The sequence below is a fragment of the Apis mellifera genome, linkage group LG15, assembly GCF_003254395.2.
Source record: "Apis mellifera strain DH4 linkage group LG15, Amel_HAv3.1, whole genome shotgun sequence".
Taxonomy (NCBI): domain Eukaryota; kingdom Metazoa; phylum Arthropoda; class Insecta; order Hymenoptera; family Apidae; genus Apis; species Apis mellifera.
In genome coordinates this window covers 7,207,254-7,229,589 of record NC_037652.1, presented here as the reverse complement: position 1 = coordinate 7,229,589, position 22,336 = coordinate 7,207,254, and the positions used below count along the sequence as shown (strand labels likewise).

The window sequence follows — 22,336 nt, the reverse complement described above, 5'->3', positions numbered from 1 at the left end:
ATACAAAAATTGACAGTTTACGACTCGAAGTCGATTCGAAATCATTTTTTAACAATTTTCGTAAAAACAGCGTATCGTCGTGAAAAGTGATTAAAGCGAGAGTAAAGCGTGATCAATATTCGAGTGTGGTTATGTACCTACGCGATGTATACTCTCTATGTTTTATTTGCGAGTGATCGATACTCTCGAAACGTTCATGTCCGTTTATACTAGCGCGTCCTGCACGGTCGGACAGTGAGTCATCGTTATCGATTCTAGTATTCTTTGCACCTGTACAGTGTATAGTACGATTTCGTTTCGATTTCGACATCGTCCGAAAATGGAATGCACATATGACTGTTCTTAATTTATTCTTTGAGTCCTTTGATTCGATTCCACGTGTCGTCTAATTGTTTGCGTTAGGCTAGATCCATACCGAGAGTGTTTTGCAAACGATGTTCGTAGATGGTATCGAATGATTTTACAATTTGCGACATGTTCGTTTCACAATAGTTTGCTAGTTGTGTGAATACTTACCAACTCTGCGATCAGAGAAATTGAATATCGTTCGTGAATAATGTTCGTGAATTGTTCGCTCGATATATAGGTTAGGTTCGTATTACCGTTCGCGAATAGCTCGTTCGTGTTTATAAACTATGTTCATCGACACTTTTGCGAACGACGAATATTATTCGCAAACTTATGATATATTTTTGAACGATTTTAGTGTATCAAAATCACGTTTCAATAAATTAAAAATAAGATTTACTTACGACTTTCGAGGGAGTGTACACTTTGTACGTGCCTCGATGCTGATGACGTTGTTGATAGCCAACGGGAATTAGATCAGAATTTAATCTCAAGTCCAAGGTACGTTTCACTCCATCAAGTTCCAAGCCTACCACCAATACGTCCGCGTGTTCCACATCCTGAGCACAACAAACAAAAGGATAAATTGAGGATGTTGCGCAGAAACATGAGTTTTCGTATCGCGTAAATGCGCGTTTCCGCGCAAGCGGCCGATAAGACTCGTTCGAATCAGCGTTCGAATGCATTATAATCGTTTGGAAACCCGGCATTATGCACCTGTTGCGCCACGATGCCGTTCCAGAGTTCTGTCGAGATAAAAGAAGAAACAGATCGCGTGGAAATCGAATCCTTCGGAAAAGTGAGTCAATTAGCTTCGATCGTTGCCCAGTTTACCTAGACGAGAAATACTTTCTCCGTGATTCAACGGATACGGTTTCATGCTTTTGCGTTCTAATTCGCTTTCCAAAGATTTTTTTTACAATACTGTTATTATACTGTTATCGATTTTTGTTTGTTTACACGATAAATCGGGATGAATAAATTACAGTATCAATTTTGCATAATAATTGTTATTTTGAAATCTCGCTCACCGAGAGAACTGATCGAATTTATTCGAGCGAAAAACGTCGAATTTTCGACTCTGATCTCGTTTTATTTTTTCGTAGCATCGGTTCTCGAACGCCAACCGGAAAGTCGACCGATTAAAAATTTATATTCTCTCCAGTCAAACGGGGCTCAAAGTCAAGTGGACGCGACACAGAGTGCTTTTTTTTCCTCTTTTCTCCTTTTTCTTTCACTAGCGTATACGCGCGTGCCGGTTGAAACCCAAATGAATTTACGAATCTTGGTTGCACCCTCGCTTGGAACCTATGTTTAATTCATAAGAGATACGTTCCGGCCCCGGTTCGTTTTTCTCCGAACAGGAAATATCGATCGGCTACCTTTCAAGAGATGTCTCCTGTCTCGAAACACTGTCACTTTCCACGTTGGCCCACGATTTTTGCTAACTTACCGTTTCCTGATGATTTTCTTCTAAACACATGTCCATCGTACGTTCAGAATATTAACGAAATATATCCAGAATTTAATTTTAATAAATTCCTTCGAAATTTTTTCACAGCGAAAATTTTAAATTGTTCGAATAGAAAGTTCGACGCGTCCCACGCGGCACGGAACACGCTTAACTTAAGAAAGATAGGAAATTTTCTACGAAAATAAATCCGACAAGAAGGAGTCCCTTATATTCGTTGCCTACTCTTGGCGCGCTAAACCATTTCCCAGGTCGGGCCACGGTATCGATATTCCAGGCACGAGCAATGGATGCATCCTGGATCGACGATAGATGGATCCACGGAATTCTCCTGGTGCGGATTCTATCATCGTAGTTGGACAGTTAGCAATCCATACCTGGCCGGCTGCCAATCTGGGGAAACGTTCCTCGATATTCCAATTGCCCGTCCTCGATATCGAGCAACTAATGTGCAAAAAGGTCATGGCTTCTCCACGCTCTTTTTCCATCCTTTTTCAACCAGTCAATCTAATGATTCTGCTTCCTCGGATCGGAGGAGAGAGATCCCAGGTGGTGAGTAACAATCGGTCTTGATTTTACCCGTGAAATTCGGTTAGCGTGATATCGTTCAGAGAGAGAGAAAGAGAGAAAAATCCCTCCCTGGGGAGGAATGGCGAAAGCTCGTTAAATCGAGATGGTTGGAGGAGGAGGAGGAAGCCCTCGTAAAAGTCGTCCTCGTGTCTCATTCACCACGCCCAGCGAACTATTGTCGTGGAAGCTCTGCTTCCACGAAATGTACTCCTCCCTCGCGCTGTCCTTGATTCTCGTCGTTTCGAAGGAGGGAACACGAGCCAAAGGAACACGAAAGGTCCCCGATCCTTTTTTCTACCAAAGCATTTCTACCACCAAGTCGTCCCATTGTTTCCAACGATTCTACCTCCAAGGATTCTATTCTTTCCAAGTTTGAGATTGTTCGCCCTGATTTGAACGAGTTTAACCGAACGATAACCGTAACGTTGATAAATTTTTATCAAAAAGGATCAAATTGATAGTTGAAGTTTTTTAAATCTCGAAACGATCAGAGTCGACTTGCAATATGATAAACGCGATAATAAAATTCTCAAAATCTAATTTTAATTTAAAATACGCTAACGAATGAATTCATTTACAATTTTAAATGGCTACTTTCTTGCCAAGATATTTCGATGAAAAAAAAAATATCCGCACCAATTTACGCTGTGCGTCGCTGTTAATCTCAAGACATTCCCTTCCCCCCGTTTCTTCTCACGAGAGATCGCAATTGTTTAAAAACCGACCAGATTCTCGCCGCAATTGTTGATTCCGTGTTTAGCGGAATTTAGAAGGAGGGAAAATAATTGGTTAAAGGAGGAGGAACAGGTCGGTGTATAATTGTTACGGCGATAAACCACGCGAGAGACGCGTTAATTATTCGAAGTGACGGGTTTCTTGGAAATTGGTGCGGTTAACGAGCTCGTAGCGAGCTTGGAAAGAGCGAGAGAGAGAGAGAGAAAGAGCGAGAGAGAGAGAGAGAGAGAGCACAATGTACGTACGTACAGAGGAGCTCTTTGTAGGTGGGTGGCTAGGATGAAAGGCATCTTTTAATCTCGGGTGTACCAGGCCGACGGTTAGAGAAGCACGAGAGGGAGAAGGAACTGCATCCGTTTCCGCATCCTAGACCTGCCTCTGATAAAGGGGCAGCGCCGCTTTTCGTAATGATTAACGTAATCTAGCAGGAAACTCTCGCATTGTACTCGTTGGAGAATCGTTCCGCGGCTTTTTCACTCGACCGCTTTTGCAGGTTTCTTCTTTATCGCGGTTTCCCCAACGTGCCGTCCGATTCGGCCGCACGGGCGAACCTCTTCCTCTCCGCGACGGTGGCGCGGCGTGCGACGACAAACAGTGACCGCGTGAAAGAGAGAAAGAGAGAGAGAGAGAGATTCTCGAAGCGACGGTTGAAGCTCGCGCTCACGACGCTCGAAATATCGCGGATAACCGTGTCACAGCGTACAGATAGAGAGTTGAATGTACACGCATCGATAAACATTTCGCGCTATCCGCCTATTGATTCGGTGTATTGACCGAGGATGCACTTGCTTTTAAAATGTAAATATGCAAAGTTTGCGCGTGTAATGTTGTGCGACAAAGGGAGTATATAGGATATTTCCCTTTTCAGGTATCTCGAATAAAGGGGATATGCAACGTCTTCCTTTACCTCCTCTCTTTTTCCCTTTGTTATATCCAAAGTCCGATAAACCAACAGACTCTGCGCCGGAAGTTAACCGAACAGCATCTTTTCCATCGACTTTTTAGTCACGTTTTTACTTTGTTTTCCTCGAGAGAGGGATGCTTCGTTAACTTCTATTTTTTCTGTCTCTTTTTCTCTCGTTACTTTTTCGAAGAAACGACTCTCGTTAAAACCGTGTCTCTCTCTCTCTCTCTCGAGACGCCACCATCAATCACCGCGAGTTTTATTATCGACTATCGTAAAAGGAAACTGTGTTACCGGTGAAATTAGGATAAAAGTGACCGGCAGATTTCTCGACAACGATGGGCCACATAACCGACAAACTATTGCCAATTAATCTTCACGCGTCACGGGGAGAAAGAAACTTTCCTTGGGGGAGGGAGAGAGAGGGGAGGGAATATTATTATTGGAAAACGGTTGCAAAGTATATCTTTATATATATATATATATGTGTGTACGAGTGTGGAGTAAGCGAGCAGGAAATTAGATTCGTCGCCATAGACAGAGCTGCGCTGATAGCATTCATTCTTCCCCGTGATAACGAGAAACGAGGTCAATTGGCTTACTTCGTTGACGCCACGGGATCATCGTTGCTTTAGGGACATTAGGCAACGAAACCACGCTTTTGCTCGTCCACTCGTCTTTCTCGCGCGCGAAATAGTACAACGTCGATTCACTCGAATGAAACTTTGCGAGTCAGACTTTTGCAATTATTACGAAACGCTTGGATATCCCAATCGTTCGCATCGAGATTCTATTTTTCACTTTCTTGTGAATACATTAATTGGCAGATAAATTAAAATTCGAATAATCCATTTTTCCATTGAATACTTGATCGATACTTTCTATAAATTCTCAGGGCGCAAGGAATTTGAAAGGATCTTTGCCATTACGAATGAATTACGCAATTATTACGAAATTCTCATCGACCCCAATCGTTCACGTCGATTTTATTTTTCTCTTTTTCAAACGATACGATGTGCACAATGATTATTTCGGGCTAATTGGTAGATAAACGATTGGAATAATCGATTTTCCACTCGAACGGAGTCGATACTTTATATAAATTCTCAGGGCGCAAGGAGAGTAATAAATTCATTCGAAAGGACGAACTCGCAATTATATTACGAAACTCTTCGATCCCGATCGATTATATTTTTCAAATACGATTATTTCGAGTCGATTGGTAGACAAACCTGGAATAATCGATTTTCCACTTTGAACAGAATCGACACCTTCCCTAGTTTCTATAAATTCTCAATGAGAATCCACGCGACGACACGCGTCACGTGGCAGCGCTATTTATTTGCCCCGCCTATCCATGCTAATGTTTCCAAACTGGGGGCAAACGGCAAGGGTAATACGTATCCAACTTACAACTCCCCCCTCCAACTCCTCGGTCAAACTTTCCTCTCCTCTATTAAACCTGTGTTTACCTTCGACCGCGCGCGCCTACCGATTCTCGCGCGTAGGTATCTTCCCCCACCCTCTCGCCTTTTCTTCCTCCCTCTCCCCTCTCCCAATTCTTCTACTATTGTTTTTTGATCGGAAAAAACTTGATCTCTCGGTTAATAAAAATAAAACTGATATTTATTTTGCTTCCGAAGAGGAGTCATCGAGTTCGAAAATAGCGAAACGTCTGCCTCGAATCGAGCAGAAGACACGAGAGACATCCTCCTTGTCACGATATTCGCGACAGTCGTAGGTTGAGCTCGATCCCAAATTCACGTCCCACCATTTGCATTTGCATCGAAATTATTACACTCGAGGATCGCTCGTGTCGCGAATTTTCGAAATTCGGAACGTCTGTTAATTAATTACGTTTCCTTTTTCTTTTTCTTTACCTTTCGCGATTGCGAAATGAAATTACATTCGCCCACGGTGAATAAGTTTTTTCTTTTACGACGGTGAAAGTCGTGTACAAGCGGTGGAATTTCGCTTTATATCTTCGTCGTAAAAAAATAGGATATCGCGAGGATGCGGCCTAGGCTCGGCCCGGCAGCTCGTTCGTTCGGGCGAAATCGTATCGAAATCGTGAAGTTTCGTCACGTGACGGTGACAATTGACGAATAGGATTCGCCGCGCCGCTCGCAGTTAGTTTTTATGGACGCTCGTGTAAAATTATAGCGGGTATAAATACGAGAGGGATACTTGTTTTTTATGGGTTAAAACCGATTTCATGGAAGCGTGCAAGTATAAGGCAAATTGGACATCTACTTCCATCGATTATCCTCGGAACGATTTCTCTTCGGAAATATTTTCTCTAAAATGCTCAATAATTTATCATAAATTTATTAGAAACTTGTAATAATGTCTTAACACTTTAACATTTGAAATGATCGATTTCGTACATTTTTTTTTTTTTCCTTTTACGAAATTATTTGAGATCGTAGTTATTTATTTAAGATGCGCATCTATGTTATTTTCACGATGTTTTATTGTTACAATCGTAAAAAATAGATATATAATTATACAATAAATACCAGACAAAGATTTAACTTTATAAATTTAACTTTAATAATTTATCCTTCGAAATATAATAATAATAATAATTGGAAATAATTATAATATATGGAAAACGAGGTTATATGAAAATATATGGATATTAATTAGCTATAAATAAATGTTATTCAAGCATTTTAATAATTAATCACTTGCTCAAACTTTAACTTTATTTTTATAACACTTCCAATATTTTTTTCAACGAATTAATGCCCAACTCTACAGGCCAATTGTTCGTGTTTCTTATTTATTTTACTTGTAATTTTTAATTAATATTACATTATACAAATATACACGCCATGTAAAATTCTCTTCTCAACAAACAAAATCATACTTACGTTCTCTTTGGTCGAGGAGATCTGCCGCCTAGTCCTGCCGTGATAGATCCGCGGTCTGACCAACGTGTGCCTGCTGAAATCTGGGGACGGTCCTGCAACAGAGTCGACCGGTGGAAATCGTTAGAGAAATCTTCTTCTCTTTCCCCGCATTTTCTTCGCATATTTTTCGACAGTTTCGAAAAGGAAAAATCTCGTTTGCTCGATTACGATCGAGAGAGAAAGAGGACCTGACAAAACGAAACGAGCAAGCTAGTTGATCGATTTTTCTTTATCGTTTTCTCGACCGTTTTCAATATTCCAAAGAAGTAGATTTCACAGATATGAAAGAAAATGTTATGATTGTGTACACTCTCTCGATAATTTCTCGTCTTTGTCGAGAGAAAGCAGGATAAAGTGGTTTCCAATTAAAGGCAAGTAGACGATAAGTAGATTTCTCTGTTGGAGTATTGGATTTATATCCAAGTTTCTATAATTCTGAACAAGTAAAGAAGTTTGAATTTAATCGAGAAAAATTAGGAATGAATAAATTCAGTTCTTTCTAACATCGCGTACGTATCATTTTTTTTACCCAACAAGTTCCTTTATGTAGGTAATCAAGACCCATATCAATCTTCGCAGGATCGATTTAAAGGAAGATTTAAGGATGAGGAAAATCGAGAGAAAGAGAGAAAAAAAAAGATGCAAGATCGTTAAACACGCAAATTGCGGGTAAAATTATTCGTGCTGCGTCGCAACGCTTTTGATTATCGAGGATCGAAGGAAGGAAGACAGGCGTTCCCTTTAAAAGGAACCTCGAATCCCGAATACGCGGACTAAAAATACTCTTGCCAAGCATCGATTAGGGGAACCGCGCGTTTCGCCGGCCAAGTACGTTATTCGGCCTTGATCGAGCTGGCTTGCACTCCGCATTCGTCTGGTTCCAGTTATCTATATGTCGAGTGGTTGCGAGGAAAAAAGTTCGTTCCACAAACCGGACGAGGGTGTGCGCTCGAAATACGAGAGGAGGAGAGGGCTTGGCTCGTCGAACAGCGTGAGTCTGGAGCTAAGCGTAGGTAGGCATCGAATAAAAATGATAATTATCGTTCGACGTTTCTTACTCTTATTCGAAACGTTCGAGAAAAATTCAATATATATATGTAAAAATTCAGGAAAGAAAGATGCGAAGAATTTCTTTTGTTATGCGTAAAATTCGTATTTTATAAAAAAAAAGAAACGTGAAGGCGTTTATATCGTTGCAAGCAAAGAACTTCCTCGCGCAAATAACTCGCGTTTCTTCGTTCGACGAAGTTTCCCCTTTCGGACGGCTGGAATTTATCAAGGAATTCAGTTAGCCCGGATTTAACCGAGCGTCCGTAATTTCCATCCCCCCGAACGATGGAAGAGTCAAATTACCCGGGAGTCGAAGAAATTCTGTTAAATATTCCGAAAACCACTTCTTTTTAACCGGCCAAATTAAATATTTTCGGATCGACGAGCCTGCCCTCTGTCGTGAACGACGTAACGAGACGAGACGAGACGAGACGAGACGCGTGCTATTTCTTTGGCTCGATTAAAACAGAAGAATAGGATCGAGTGATCTTATAAACGAGATCCTGCGAAGGCCGATGATACATTGGATCGAGAAAGAGAAGTAGGCCAATGTGGAATTTTGATCGGCCGTTTAAAATCGCGTATTACGGAGCGGAGTCAATGCCGTGAACGGAATCGTCCGGCACATGTGTGTTCCGTTTATGGGAACGAGATTGACGTCAAGGGTGACCAGGGAAGAAGGGGCGGCTCGCAAAAAGATGGACCAAATGTACGAGCCCCCCTTCGATGAGAAGGATTCGAACGAGCAAGTTTATCGCTTGACGCAAACGATGCTCCCAGAACTTACAACTTTTCTCTCCTTTCTTTCTTTTTCATCTTCTTTCTTCTTTTTCCTTCTTTTCTCCGAACTCTTGCACGATTAATCTTCCCGCTGGCCAATGAGAATGGATCCTTTTCGTTTCGGGCCACAAGCGATCAATAATCGAAGCGAAATTTCCGCAAATCACGATGAAACATGGCGTAATAAATGTTCGATGCGTTAGAGGTAATCGTGTACACACGTGTCGTGCACACTTGGCCACGGATTGGCCGCGTCGCGTCGTTCGTTTGCGGACGCTCCCATTGGTCCGTGACCAAATATTAAATTTTACCAGATTCGTGTCGAGGTTGGGTCTTGCGGCTGCGTTTAAATTCGAATAACGCGGTTGGTAGCCCTGTTACGGATACATTGCGCGCAACGAAAGCACGTCGCGGCCGCGTCGCTGTGTCTGCCGTGTGGATGCACGATTTTCCATCCCAGTGATCTTTAACGGACGCACAAATTTCGTAATTTCGTTACGTATCAATCGCGAAAGAATCGCTCTTGTGCTCTTGAATCGTATTGGCGGGTATCAATAGGATGGATCGCGAATTGAAAACGCATTTAATTCGGAATGGGTTTAATTGGATCGAAGCAGCACAAATCCATAATTACTTCCCAATTGTCTAACGGATTTAAAGCTATTCACCCGTTACGAGCTACGATTTGTCGTTAATTTCCTGTCCAACAGGAAATCAAAACCGGTCGAATCGTGAGATTTTTCACGCAATTCGGTGATCACTTCGCGTCACAGGTTACTTCTTCTCTTACATCGTGCGTAACAATTGAATGAAATTAAAATTTTGCGTACCTTTTTTTCTTGAATCTTCGATTTTATAATAGAGATTTAAATTATTCAAAATTACTTTCCCCGATATTACTATTACAGTAAACGTGAGAAAATATGAGAGGTAACGTGGAAAGTATGGTAACGTAGGTGTGAAACGGCCATAACGCGGTCGGTAACGGTGCTGCAACTTTATCGCTCGATTATATTCGTGCGAGCGTGCACGCGGCATTAGCGTGTGTCATTGCTCCACGTTCTCGAAAGAAATTCGAGTTAATGACGAAGATCTAGAGCTACCGGGCAAAGCCGAATAAAACTTTCGCTTGGAGAGCATACTCGTTCGATTCGGTTGATTCACTCGTTACGATCGCAGCCATGAGAATCGATGGTTAGAAAGAAAAAGATAGATAGATAGTTACCAACGGAGAAAAGTAGACGGGGAAGAAGTTCGTTGAATGAACTTGTCGGTGGAATCGAATCTCACCGAGTCGAGCGGAAAACGCGAAATAGAGCGACGGAGGAAAGTTTGAGAGACGCTGGTTGGCGTTAACTAGATGTACGTGGTGAAACTAGAGGATTGGACGCGAGCAACAAGGAGAGAGGACGAGGGAATTAGCGACGGTCAATTAGGTCGTCGTTAATTCGGTGTACGGCGCACATACGTGCGTGCATCGAGGCATGTGCGAAGGCGGATCTGCATTTCGTGGGTTCCCATGCCTGCTATCCCGATTTCACATGTGTTGCCGAGGGAAACCTTCGCACCAGCCTGAGAAGATTCCATTTCTGAATTTGGCGATCGGTTTCAACCATCGCAAATGTCGATTCGATATTGTTTATCAAAAAAAATATGTTCATCAAAGAATACGACGAGAATAAGTGTTTGTTATTTATATTTTCACAGATTCCACGCGTGCTCGTTTCCGTGGGAAACGAGTGAAAAACATTCCACGATCCTGAGTTTGGGCCGACCGGTTCCCGTTCAACGACCTTTTTCACGCGATAATTTACTTTATCGCGTGAATCAATGTTGATTCGTCGTTATCACGTGGCCATTGAAAGCTAGAGAATTGAAAAGAGAACGACAATTTTTTTTTCAATTTTCTCGAATTTTCTATACTTCAAAGGAAAAATTTTATATACCATTCTATAAAAAAAAAAAAAAAAATTCCTTCGAATTTCATCGATAAATTCCCCGTTCAACAGATGTTTTCACGCGATCATCCATTTTTATCATCGCGCGAATCAATGTTATCACATACTATTGAATATCAGAAAATTGATGAAGAGAATTTTTTTATTATTATTTTCTTTTTTTTTTTTTTTTTCAAATTTCACACGCGTTCCATTTCCAAGGGAAACTCTGCGCAAGTCTGGGGAAAATTTCACTGAATTTTCGTTCATCGACTACTACGATTATTTCCTTCGTCGCATCGTTGATTCACCGTTCTCATATCCCATCGAATACCAGAAAATTGCATTCGACGAGGGTAAACGGTCGCGTTTTTTAGCAACAAGAGTATAATATTCCCTTAAATTTCTCTCTTAAGTTTCGATTCGATTTACAAATTCGATCGTGTAACTGCCGACCATCGACGAACATTGTCGAGAATCAAACGTTTTTTCTAGCTCTCTCTCCCTCTCTCTCTCTCTCCCTCACGAGGAGAGAAGAAGTTTCTACGAGGAACGTTACAGCTCTCCCCGTGGCTAGACGCTTTCGAATTAATTGCAACGTGAATGAAGCAAGTTGGGCTTTAGTGAATGGACCAATCAGAGCTCCATTTCTGCACTGCTTCGCCGATCCTCGTCTGCGCTCGTTAGTCAATTAAACTTCGTAATTATAGCTCGTAGAGGAGGGGAGGTTCGGATGGGGGCTGACGATCCCATGTGACGCGTGACTCACCACGGATGTTGCAAATTTTTCATAGATATTCCATCCTATGTAAATATTTTAAGCACGTACATTCTTACATATATAATGGTGAGAAAAATATAAAAAATAGAAAGAAGTGCCTGTACGTATTATATTTTAATAAAAAATTAATAAAAACACCCTTGTCTCCGGATTGAAACGAACAATATATTTCTATTTGCTGTAAAAAGAATATGAAAAGAGTGTTATATAAACATTGGTCCATATGTAAGCCTTATAAAAAAAAGTTATAATGAAAATATGAAAGCTAAAGTGAATAGTATGTCGGAACGTGACAACAAGACAATAAGACGGCGGTGTATTTACGAAATTTACTACTTCGAGCCATGTTTATTGTTTGAAATAGTCGAATGATTAATAGTTTATTCGCTGTATCAAATCAAGATAAAGATGAAATTCGACGAGAATGATAAATTATTCAATTTCCCTAAGATATTATAATAAGCTTGGATTCGTACAATTTATAAAATACACGATGAAAAATTATATTTCGAAGAATTATATCTGATATTTATCATACCATTGTATATCCATTTTCGATACTGTTTCTATTATCGCAATAATCAATATTCGCATATAATAATTAATTTAATCGGGTATCGATAAATCTAAAATGAAATTAGAATTTCCCTCCTTTGCATCACTTCATTACGTCTGCCCACGTTTATAATCCAGCAACCGTCACAACCGTCTTCCTCCATATTAATTATCCACGCCAAATATTACGTTACACGTCTCCTCCACGCTTCTCAACACATATTTTTAGACATACAGCTTCGCCCCATTGAATATCACGATTCTTTCCTCTCCTTCTTTACGCCGAGGCGCATTTTCCGGGGACGATTCAGCCGCGTTCATCGGATTAATTCGCGCTCCGAGCAACGCGAGCGTGAAATCGATTTATCGTCAGACCTATTCCCCCCTCCCCTATCGACCCTACCCGCCGCGCCGACAATTCACCTTCAGCTCGAGCGCATCTTTTCCGCTCGCGCACTCATACATGTTACACGTGTGTGTATGTGTATATATATATACATCCCGCGTCCGAGCGCCACCAGTTCGCGGATAGAATTTCAATGCGGCCGAGACCTTTCAACGAGCCTTTCAACTTCCCCCGTTTTCTCCGTTTTTAATTCGCTAATTCTCCACCCAACTTTCCATTCGCTGCACGGCAAAGTCTTCGGTCTTTGTTTTCCTATAATACCAACGGATGATAAAAATTAGTCCGGCCGCCAGACAGATTCGCTCGGTCAATGTTTCCCCTTCCCGGATTATCTTCGTTTTCTTCTTCGTTCTCCCTCTTCGAACCGAGTTCTCGAAAAATTCTTTCGTACGTAAGAGGATACTCGGTTTCCCAAACGGTTCTTCAAACGGATCTATGGAGGGGACGATGCGAGAGGATTCGAAAGGCTAACATTTATATATATATCTATATCTTGCCGCGTTGCATTTCAATTTCACCGTTATATCGATCCGCCCGTCAATTCTTCGCTCGATCCCCATCGAAATAGCCTCGAGAATCCCACTGTAATTCCATTCGTCGAATATTAGCTTCGGTCTCGATTTGTCCATCGCTATATCTCTTCCCCCGTTATCGCTTTTTCGTTCCGTTTCCGTTTCGTACAAAATTACAGTATCGAACGGTATATGTATATACACGTATATGTATATATGTTTATATGTAGGTGAAAGGTTCGTTCATATCGGAGATACAGGGCTCCCTGTTAATTCACGCGCAAGATTAATCAACTAACGGGAAGAAAATTGATTTCGGCGAGTCTCTCGATTCGAGAGATATTCTTCCTACACGTGAATCACGAGATGCGCTTGGTTTCAAAGTCGTCTCCCTCGAGTGAGAATAGAAGAGACAGGCCAGGTGAATAAATTTCTCCACCGTCGCTAGAAAAAAGGAGGTTCGGTCGGTAAGTGTGGGACGCATTCGATCGACCAAGTTGGGAAGAAAATAAGTTGGTTAAAAATCTCGAATAAAGTTAGTTTAAGTAATTACTTATTGGAAACGCTTGAATAACATTTATCCCTAGCCGTTATAATATATAACCCGTTTTTCGTATATAATATAATCTTCGTTCAAGATTATTATCATTCACGAAGAATAAATAGAACGGTAACTTTATTCCCTTTTGTCCTTTATACTCCGAGTAATTTATTTAAAACTTCGACTATTAAAATTTCTTCCTCCCGTAACCGTCAACGAGACCGTTCGAGTTCGTCAACGGCTCGGGTTAATTGCCGCGAATAGACGTCAAGTGATGACTTTCGCTTCTCGAATTACACTGTGCTCGGGCAAACTGTCTCCGATGCACGTATACTTTTTTTCTCTACCGTTTCTCCAACGATCTTCGTAATCTTCGTCCTTCGTTATTCGAAACGCGTAACGCACACGTGTGTTTACGTTCTCGCTGCGACGAAAACGGTCGGGGAATATCGTTACATCTGAATGGAAGCGGGGAAGCGGGTCGCGGCGATATTTCGATAAATTCGAGCGACGGGATAGAGAGAGATAGAGAGAGAAAGCTCGAGACGCTGGCAGACGCAAGTATTTCTGATTCCCGAGGAGGGCAGGGGAGAAGAAGACGGTGTTTTCCTATTCCAGAAATAACGCCGCGCCTCTCCTCCCTGCCACGGGATCTCCTCCATCCTTTTCTTCCCTCTTTTTTCCCCCCCTTTATTTCCGTCCCGGTTTCTGGTTCCCGTTAATTCTCACACTGGCCATCCACCGCCCGCCCATCAACGGAAGCGGATTCTCTTAATGAGACGTACGAAATAATAAAAAAAGATCGCTCGAGAAGAGAAAGGATTCCAATACTTTAAATTCGTATAATTTCGAGGGGAAGAAGTGGCGTCTTCCAATTCCAATAATTTATTTATTTTTTTTCAAACCAAGTTATCAACGGAGATGAATTGAAATCGGGTCGCGCGTTGAGGAAAAGCGTAGGTAGCCCGTCCTCGCCCATTATCTTCGCCTCGTCTATATTATCTGCTTCACCACGTATCTTCGTTATTGTCGAGGAGGAATAATACTCGCGAGAAACGATTCCTCGTGCCATCCATCGGGTGTTCGATAACCGGGAGCGAGCAAAAGTGATTAATCGAGATGGTAATTGGACGTCGTTAAGTCGACGGCCGACGTCTCGCGATGAAAGTTTCGAGAGAGGGAGAGAGGGAGAGCGGTTGCCGACCCATTAGCGGGATAAGAGCGGACGCCCCCGCACGAATAATGGGTTTTCGATAACGAGAGGGGAACGATTGTTTTCGATTTCGTGTCGACCGTCTCTTTTTAACGATACCGACATTTCTTTTTTTCTCCATACTTTGGGAATATTTGCTTCTTTTTCTCTGGATTACAGAAATCGGATCTATCCAACGAATTGGATAGATTTTAGAAACGAATAGGACGATTCGATCAGACACGTTCCATGAGTCTAAGAGCTGTTCTACATTTAGATGGAGAATAAGTTAATTGTATGAATAGTTACGAATTCAGATTGGCAGGTCTAAATGTATAAGATAAAAAGAAGAAGAAGAAGAAGAAATGGAGATCAAATTTAAGTTTAAGGTAGCTTTGTATAATTTCCACGGCGAATCCTGCTCTAAATAAAATTTACGCCGAGCTAACCGTGAGATTCCATCTACGATCCCAGAATTTCTATTCCTCTGAAAAAAAAAAAAAAAGAAAGGAAAAATGAATAAAATTTATTGCCTCGAACCGTGGAATCGTAGTCCACGATCTTACGATCTTAAACGGCCGACGTGCTGCATACGCATCAACGACGTTAACATAACTCTTCTCTCGAATCGGAATCAAACGTCTCTTGAATAATTTATCAAATAAAAAAAAAAAAAAAAAAAAAATAAAACAGAAATTCGAATATACGCGCGCCAAGGATAAAACGTTAAACTCGCGAGATTCGAAGTCGACTCGAAAGTGGCGTAATTAGGCGGATAAAGGAAGGTGCTCGAAGGAAAAAACGGTTTCAGGATTCTCTCGAAAGAGAGACCCTTATGCGTTCAGGACGCGTAGTATAGCGAGAGCGGGGCGATGACACACGCCCAATATAAAACGCGGTTGTGTACGTGCGAGCACGCACTCTCACGCACACCTACGCGCGGCGATACACGAAACGCGTACGCACGAAGCCAACCAGCCAGCCAGCCAGCCAACCAGCCAGCCAGGAATCTCTCCCTCTCCCTCGTCTCGTTTCTCCTCCTTCTCCTCCTCCTCCTCTTCTTCTTTCGATGCACGAAGGAGCGGAATTACAGTGGAGGTTACCGAATCGGGGACCGAGCGTTTTTCGGGGATCCGAATCGGCCACGCTCCTATCGATCTCTCTCCATCTCTCGTCCTTCCCCCTCCCCTCCGCCCCCTCCGCCCGGAAATTCGACGAAAACCACCCGCTTCTTCCCCGCGAGCACAGTCCCGTTACGCGCACCACTTTCTTCGTGCCAGCGTGTGCGTGTTTCGAGTTGCGACGACCCTTTCCCGGCCATAATTTCTCTGCCCGTTTCTCGCCAAGGAGGAAGCGGAGAAGTGGTGGGTTTCGATCGCTCTTTTCTTCACTCGTTCGATTTTTAAGGGTCGAAGGGGGATGTTGGCTTTTTTGATAAATGATTTTTCATTCTTCGTATTTTTTTTTTCTTTGGAAAGTCGTAGAATGTAGCGTATTATGTATTTCGTATGTATGCGTTAATTGATGAAAGGATCGTCTTAGTGCGTCTATTAGAATATTGGAAAAATGTAATGTAGAGGATTGTCTCGTCCCTTTGCTTTTGAGAAACTCGAGGAAAAATTGGGAAAAGAGGAATGTAAAACAGGCGGATTATATAAATCTTATTCGAAACGAGAAAACGAATTACAAATCGATCAATTACAATACGCAACACAAGTTAGAGTTATTGGATGCGGGCTAACTTCTTAAATCGTTAATAAAAGGAAATAAGCATCTCTTTCAATTATCAAATACAAACGTGTAGACAATCGAAAATGAAGGATCGAATTTCGATTCTCAATTATCTATAACAAGAACGATAAATGGAGAAAGTTTTCTTTTATTTGTATTTATAAGCGGCAAAACTTTTTTTTTTTTTCAATTTCCAATCAGCGTCGAGCGTCTCGAACTAAGTTTCGAGAGAAAGAATCGTGAGAAGATTCGATGTCCACACCCTCTTGCCATTTTTCCAAGTATCGATCGAGTGAAAGACTCTCGCGAGACACGAGTCTCGCACCACCGCTCAATTTTTCCAAGGGTTATCCGCGTTATGCCTTTTTAAATTCGAGAAAATTGAAAAAAAAAGAATCGACGAATTAATCACTCCGCTGCCCGAAATTACCTCGAGTTTCGGTAAAAATTTAATTTTAATTTTCGCGAGACGGTACATAGAGGGAAGAGCAATTTTTGCAATTTCATATTTTATATATTCGATCTCCGGAATTCTCGTCTCGTCCGGTTCCCTCCTCCTGCTCCCCTCCCCAGCGAAAATCGTCCCATAAAAAGCATCCGGAACGGTTTCCGCTTGACGCACGTTCCCCCGGAATTTTTCAGCACGTATTCCCGCCACGTGATCCGAAATTTCTTTCTCCACCGATATTGAAAACGTGCGGCCAAGGTTGGAGAAGGAATGATTAGATTCTTAGATTTTTCGAAAATCGATCGGAAACGAAATGGACGAGGCTCGAGAGAGAAACGCTTGCGATCGAGCTGCTCATTTTTGTAATCTCGAAAACGCGAAAATCGCGTTGGAATGGCATGCGAGAGAGACATCTGGCGAGGATCCGAAGATCCTCTCGCGAACTTGATCATTAACGGCGACGACTCGCCGTTATTCGCATGTTAATCGAGCAAAGTACCCGAGTTTTCCACGAGACGGTGTCGCGACTCCGCGAGCCCGCTTATTTACAACAACTTTAATTAAACCGCGCTTCTCCGCGAGTGTCCCTTAATGACGACGCACAGCGTAATTGCAGCGCAGCCAACGCTCCCTTCAACGATCCTCCACTGTCCGTAATACACGTAATACTCTCGTAAATAGTCTCTCGTGACGTTTGCACGATAACGCGACGATCGATTCGAAAGAAAACAGCGAATAGCGTCGAGAACGAAGAGAGAAACCTCTCGAAATCGTGCAATTCGAGAATTTTTCGAAAATTTCAAGTTTTCCTCCCCCGTTTATTTTATTTTATTTTATCTACGCGAAATTTCACGGGCGGCTTAATTTATCGCGTTCGATTCCTTCTTGAGAGGAGTTTTTAACGAAGCAGATAGAATGTTGTTAAATTTCCAGAAATAGATCACGAACCTTGAGATTACCTTTATCGAAGTATCTCCGCCAAGGCAAGTTTCTTTTTTTTTTTTCCATCCACGATACGTCACGTCAAAGTACGTTTCGATAATACGATGACGATGACGTCGATTCAAATGTCCATCGCTTTACGATCGTTCCCTTGTACGAGCGAAGCGACATCTTTTTATCGCGCGCGTACGTGACGCGACACGACGCGCATCAACGGCCAGAAGAAGAAGAAGAAGAAGTCCTTCGAGTGCGTGAAAATCGCATCACGTCGACGATGTACGCGCTTCGTTCGAGACAATCGGAGGAAGTCGCGTGGAAAATTTCGTTTCGAAAAAAAAAAAAAAAAAGAAAGAAAGGAAAAGAAAAGAAAGAAAACAAGGGAGCAAGGAGTGAGTTAGCGAGATTAACGGGAAGTTGGCGCAAGAGGTCAAGCAATAGAGCATACCCTTTGCAGGTAAGACGAACAACGCGTAAGCCGTTGGACATCGGTCGAACAAGTAAACGCGCGAAGCCTTTCCAAGCTCTGTTCCCCCTCCCTCGCTCGGTTCAAGGATCTATCCGACGATGGCCATCGGACGTATACGTTGCAACGTGCTTCCTCTTCTTGCGATCTTCTTGGCGCAATTAGAAATTTTAATAAGTCGAAACTGTTCCCTCTATCGCTTCGCCAACTTTCAACAGCAGTAACTAATTCTATAATCTGAATCGCAGGAAGCGAGGAGAGAGGGAGGAGTTGTATACAGATATCGTTAGTTAGACAAGCGTGTTCGAAACGAGCGATCGTCGAGCCAGAACAATCGTGCGCCTCTTCTCATTTTACATTCCCCTCTCTCTCTCTCTCTCGCTCTTTCGCCTGGCCTATCTCACACGCGACACGTCCGTCGATGCTCTCGGTCGGTCTCCGGTCTCCGTTCAACCTCGCACGGTTTATTCTCGTTTTATTGCGATCCGTGTACCGTTAAGAGAAACCCGAGGAATCGACGACGAGACCCAAACCCTCGGCCAGTCGTCGATTACTTACCACCTCTCGTTCCGAAACGTATATATACGCGTATATATACCTCTCTATTACCGGAACAACAAACCGTGCGCCGTGCTGCGTGCAGCACACCGAGTCGACCGATGGAAAGTCGATAAAACGTCAGCCGAAGCCAACGAACCTGGCACACGTGAGTCATCGTCGTCTCGAGCACCTAACCGAGCGCCCCTGTTAGTAAATCGACTACTACTCGTCGCGCATCTCCGCCTCCCCTCTTTTTTAAAGGCTCGCTCTCGTTTCACCGAATTTCGCTTCGCTCTATCGATAAGTAGGATTACGGACTGTTCCAGAACGCTCGGTCGCTAATAGAGAAAAAAAATTTCGAGACAAAAGCAAAATCGGAGAGATTCTCGTTCGTTATAAACGCGAGAATGAAAGAGAGGATTTTTATTTTGGAAATTCTTTTTTTTTCTTTGTAGCTTTCGAGTTAAATTGGCACGATTTTCCTGTTTGCCAAGTTTTCATCGAAGATTCCCACTCCCGAAATACATACGCGCGCATACTTTCGTTTCCAAAAATAATATAAACCGGTTTAATCGGAAACGAGGAAACGATTCCGTTTCCACAACGATTGTTCGGATTCGTCAAATTTTTCTCGATCCTCCTCTAGACCGAATATAGTACGTACTCCTTTCTGCTTTGCTCCCGAAAAAAGAGAAATTGGAAGAAAGTGGAATTTAGTTTGGAGAAAAACTCCGACTCCTCTCCGTTTCCCTATTTTACGGTACAGCCACGACCTCTTGCTATTATTTCGGTCGGTTAGTACTAGATAGCAGGAATCCCGGGGAAACGAGCCAATTCGCAGCTGTTTTTTTACGATAACGATGGAACAATAAATAATTGTAGCGCGATGTTGCGAAACATCGAGTAAAATTGTTGCGGCTCAACCCTGAAAAAATACGAACAAAAGCCGATTCGATTACCGCTTCTACAATTTTTTCCTCTTTTCTCTCTTTCTTCTTTTTTCGCTTCTAACTGTTGAATCTCATGTACAGAGGCTATAATAAAATTTATCATTTACGTTATTAAATTCTACCGTTTCTTTCGAATTAAATCGTGAATAGATCGATAGATACACTTTTGATAATTCGATTGAAAGATTTATTCTTACGAATATTTTCTTTTATCTCGAGTTATTCTCAGAGAATGCTACAAAGTTATTCCATATTTTTTTTTTATACATATACATACGATTCATAAGAAGTAAATAAATAAAACTTTCCAGGCATGGATCGATTTCACGAAGTTAAACGGGACGAAGTTAATGGGACGAACGAAGAGAAATAAAGAAGCGAAATATCGAGGCGATTCAATTACTGTTCTTCCTGATTTGTGGCGCGTAATAAACGGTAACAGGCTTCGTTTCGATCGCGAATGAATTTCGCCGTTCTTCTCTTTCTTAAAAATTCGAGGTCGAATCGAATCGAGAAGATCTCTCGAGAAGTAAATCAATAAGCGTCCGACAAATTGCCAATTAATCGACGACAATCGTCAAATCCGATTTCTTCTCTTCTCTTTCCACACTCGTCCCCGCCATTTTGTATCTCGTTAACCGAGAAGAGAAACTGAAGAGGGCGTCATTATCGAACGATACGTTGTTTCACATTATAATGCATTCGTCCGACGGATGGCCAAGTTACGTTCAGATGACGTCACGTAGATTAACCACGTAGATTCGCCTCGTCCATAAAAATTACGGATCGGAGAGCGGCGTAGCTCGTTTATTCTTTACGTTCGTTTTAATCGGGTTTCTTTTTTTTTTTCTATAAAAATTTTCAAAATTTCATCGATACACATATCTGCAGATATAAATTTAAAACTTAAATTGGACGGTCAAATGCTAAATATTTAACGTTTCCAATAATTAAATTATTCTATTGATACAAAATATTGCGTTGCAATAAAAAACTCTTTAATTTTCCATCTTTCGAAAACAAATTCTACGTATCGTTTAATATATATATATATATATATATCGCCATACTTGTCTATTTATAGATTTACTCGAGACTAGTAAACAGTGGAAAAAAAAAGACACGTGGCCCAAACACGAAAAGAAGAAAAACATTTTCGTTGCGGAGACAAGTTGAGAACCGTCTCTCTGGCGAACGAACGGTACGATTGCGATCGGCAGATGGGCTTGACGAATAAACCTGGGCCAGGTTTGCCGAACAATTCAACCGGAGGCGTCCAGGTGCAAATCCGTTAATTCTAGGTAAGAGTTTCCTCCAGGAAAAAAGGATCGAAAATTCAACGTTTGACAAAAGAAAAAAAAAAGAATAGCTACTTATTTTACAAGAAAAAGAAAAGGAAGATCGATTCGACGATTTTCCAAATCCACTGAAGGCTGCCTTTTAATCTCGAACGAGGCTTAACGAGGGAATTAGAAAGGGATCCTGTTAAGAGAGGTCTATTTTCGTAGTGGATGGAAGTAACTGTACATTACCGACGAATTCCTGGGGAAAATTCGAGGGAACATAGGAACGATCGGATGACGAAAGATCGAAAGGATTGGCGTGAATGATTCTGTCGGCAGATCGAATTTAAAGGCGTTCCACTGGATCCGTTTTTAGGCCGGCAACCCCACGGGGAGGGGCGTCTAGTCCTCGCGACTAGAATAACTCTAGGAAGGAGAAACAAACAAACGATGGTCTAGCTACGCGGGTCCATGGAAACGGCGATGCATCGACCTCCATTCGGTTAGGTTCGATGATCCACTTACTATTCTTACTACTGCCGATATCCGTTGCCCCGTCCTTTCGTTATTCCAAAATCTGTTTAACGATTAACGCGATTTTTATTAATTTTAATCGATTTCTTCCATCTTCTCTTCATTCGAGAAAAGTCGTTTAATCACCCATGATCGATTGAATCAATTAATACGTTGACTGCCGCGTCATATTTGGATGACTACTTATGAATCTTTGTAGACGTTTGGAAAAATATTCCATAAGGTATGTTAAAACTATGAAATTATTTATTATATATTATTAAGAAAATTAGTTTGAATGTGAAATTTTAAAACATTCTATAACTGAAGTTGATCTGGACAATTTGAACAAAAAGTTATCGTCTTTTTTAAATTCCTTTGTCATTTTTTATCTGAATAAATAATATAATTTGCATGCACATCTGACACTTATATTAGAATTATTAAATTATTTGTTATATATTATTTTTATAATTAAATAATTTATTAAGAAAATTAGTTTGAACGTAAAATTTTAAAACATTCTATACAAAGTTGTCGTCGACAGTTTGTTTGTCTTTTATCGTAATTTGCATGCACATTTAATATTTATACTACATTAGAATTATGAAATTATTTATTATATATTTTATATTATTTTTATAATTAAATAATTTATTAAAAAAATTAATTTGAACGTAAAATTTTAAAACTATACAAAAATTTTAATTCTATACAAAGCTGAAGTTGATCCGAACAATTTGAACAAAAAGTTGTCATCTTTTTTAAA

The 22,336-nt window shown here is 41.4% G+C and overlaps 1 protein-coding gene across 2 annotated transcripts in view; it reads right to left on the bottom strand.

Moving 5' to 3' along the window:
* The window catches only part of LOC410600, a 45,480-nt gene that overhangs the window by 12,801 nt on the left and 10,343 nt on the right, over positions 1–22,336 (bottom strand). Inside the window, exons 1-3 of one of the 2 annotated variants that reach the window (XM_006563493.3) lie at positions 8,781–8,998; positions 6,905–6,996; positions 753–908 (exon numbers count right to left, since the gene is read on the bottom strand). Coding sequence is in view for 1 of the 2 variants with exons in the window: in XM_016916511.2 (XP_016772000.2) it covers positions 753–908; positions 6,905–6,996 (248 nt within the window). In the remaining variant the exon portion in view is untranslated. Of the gene's footprint in view, positions 1–752; positions 909–6,904; positions 6,997–8,780; positions 8,999–22,336 lie in introns of those variants that run through there. The other variant, XM_016916511.2, reaches the window with a different exon arrangement.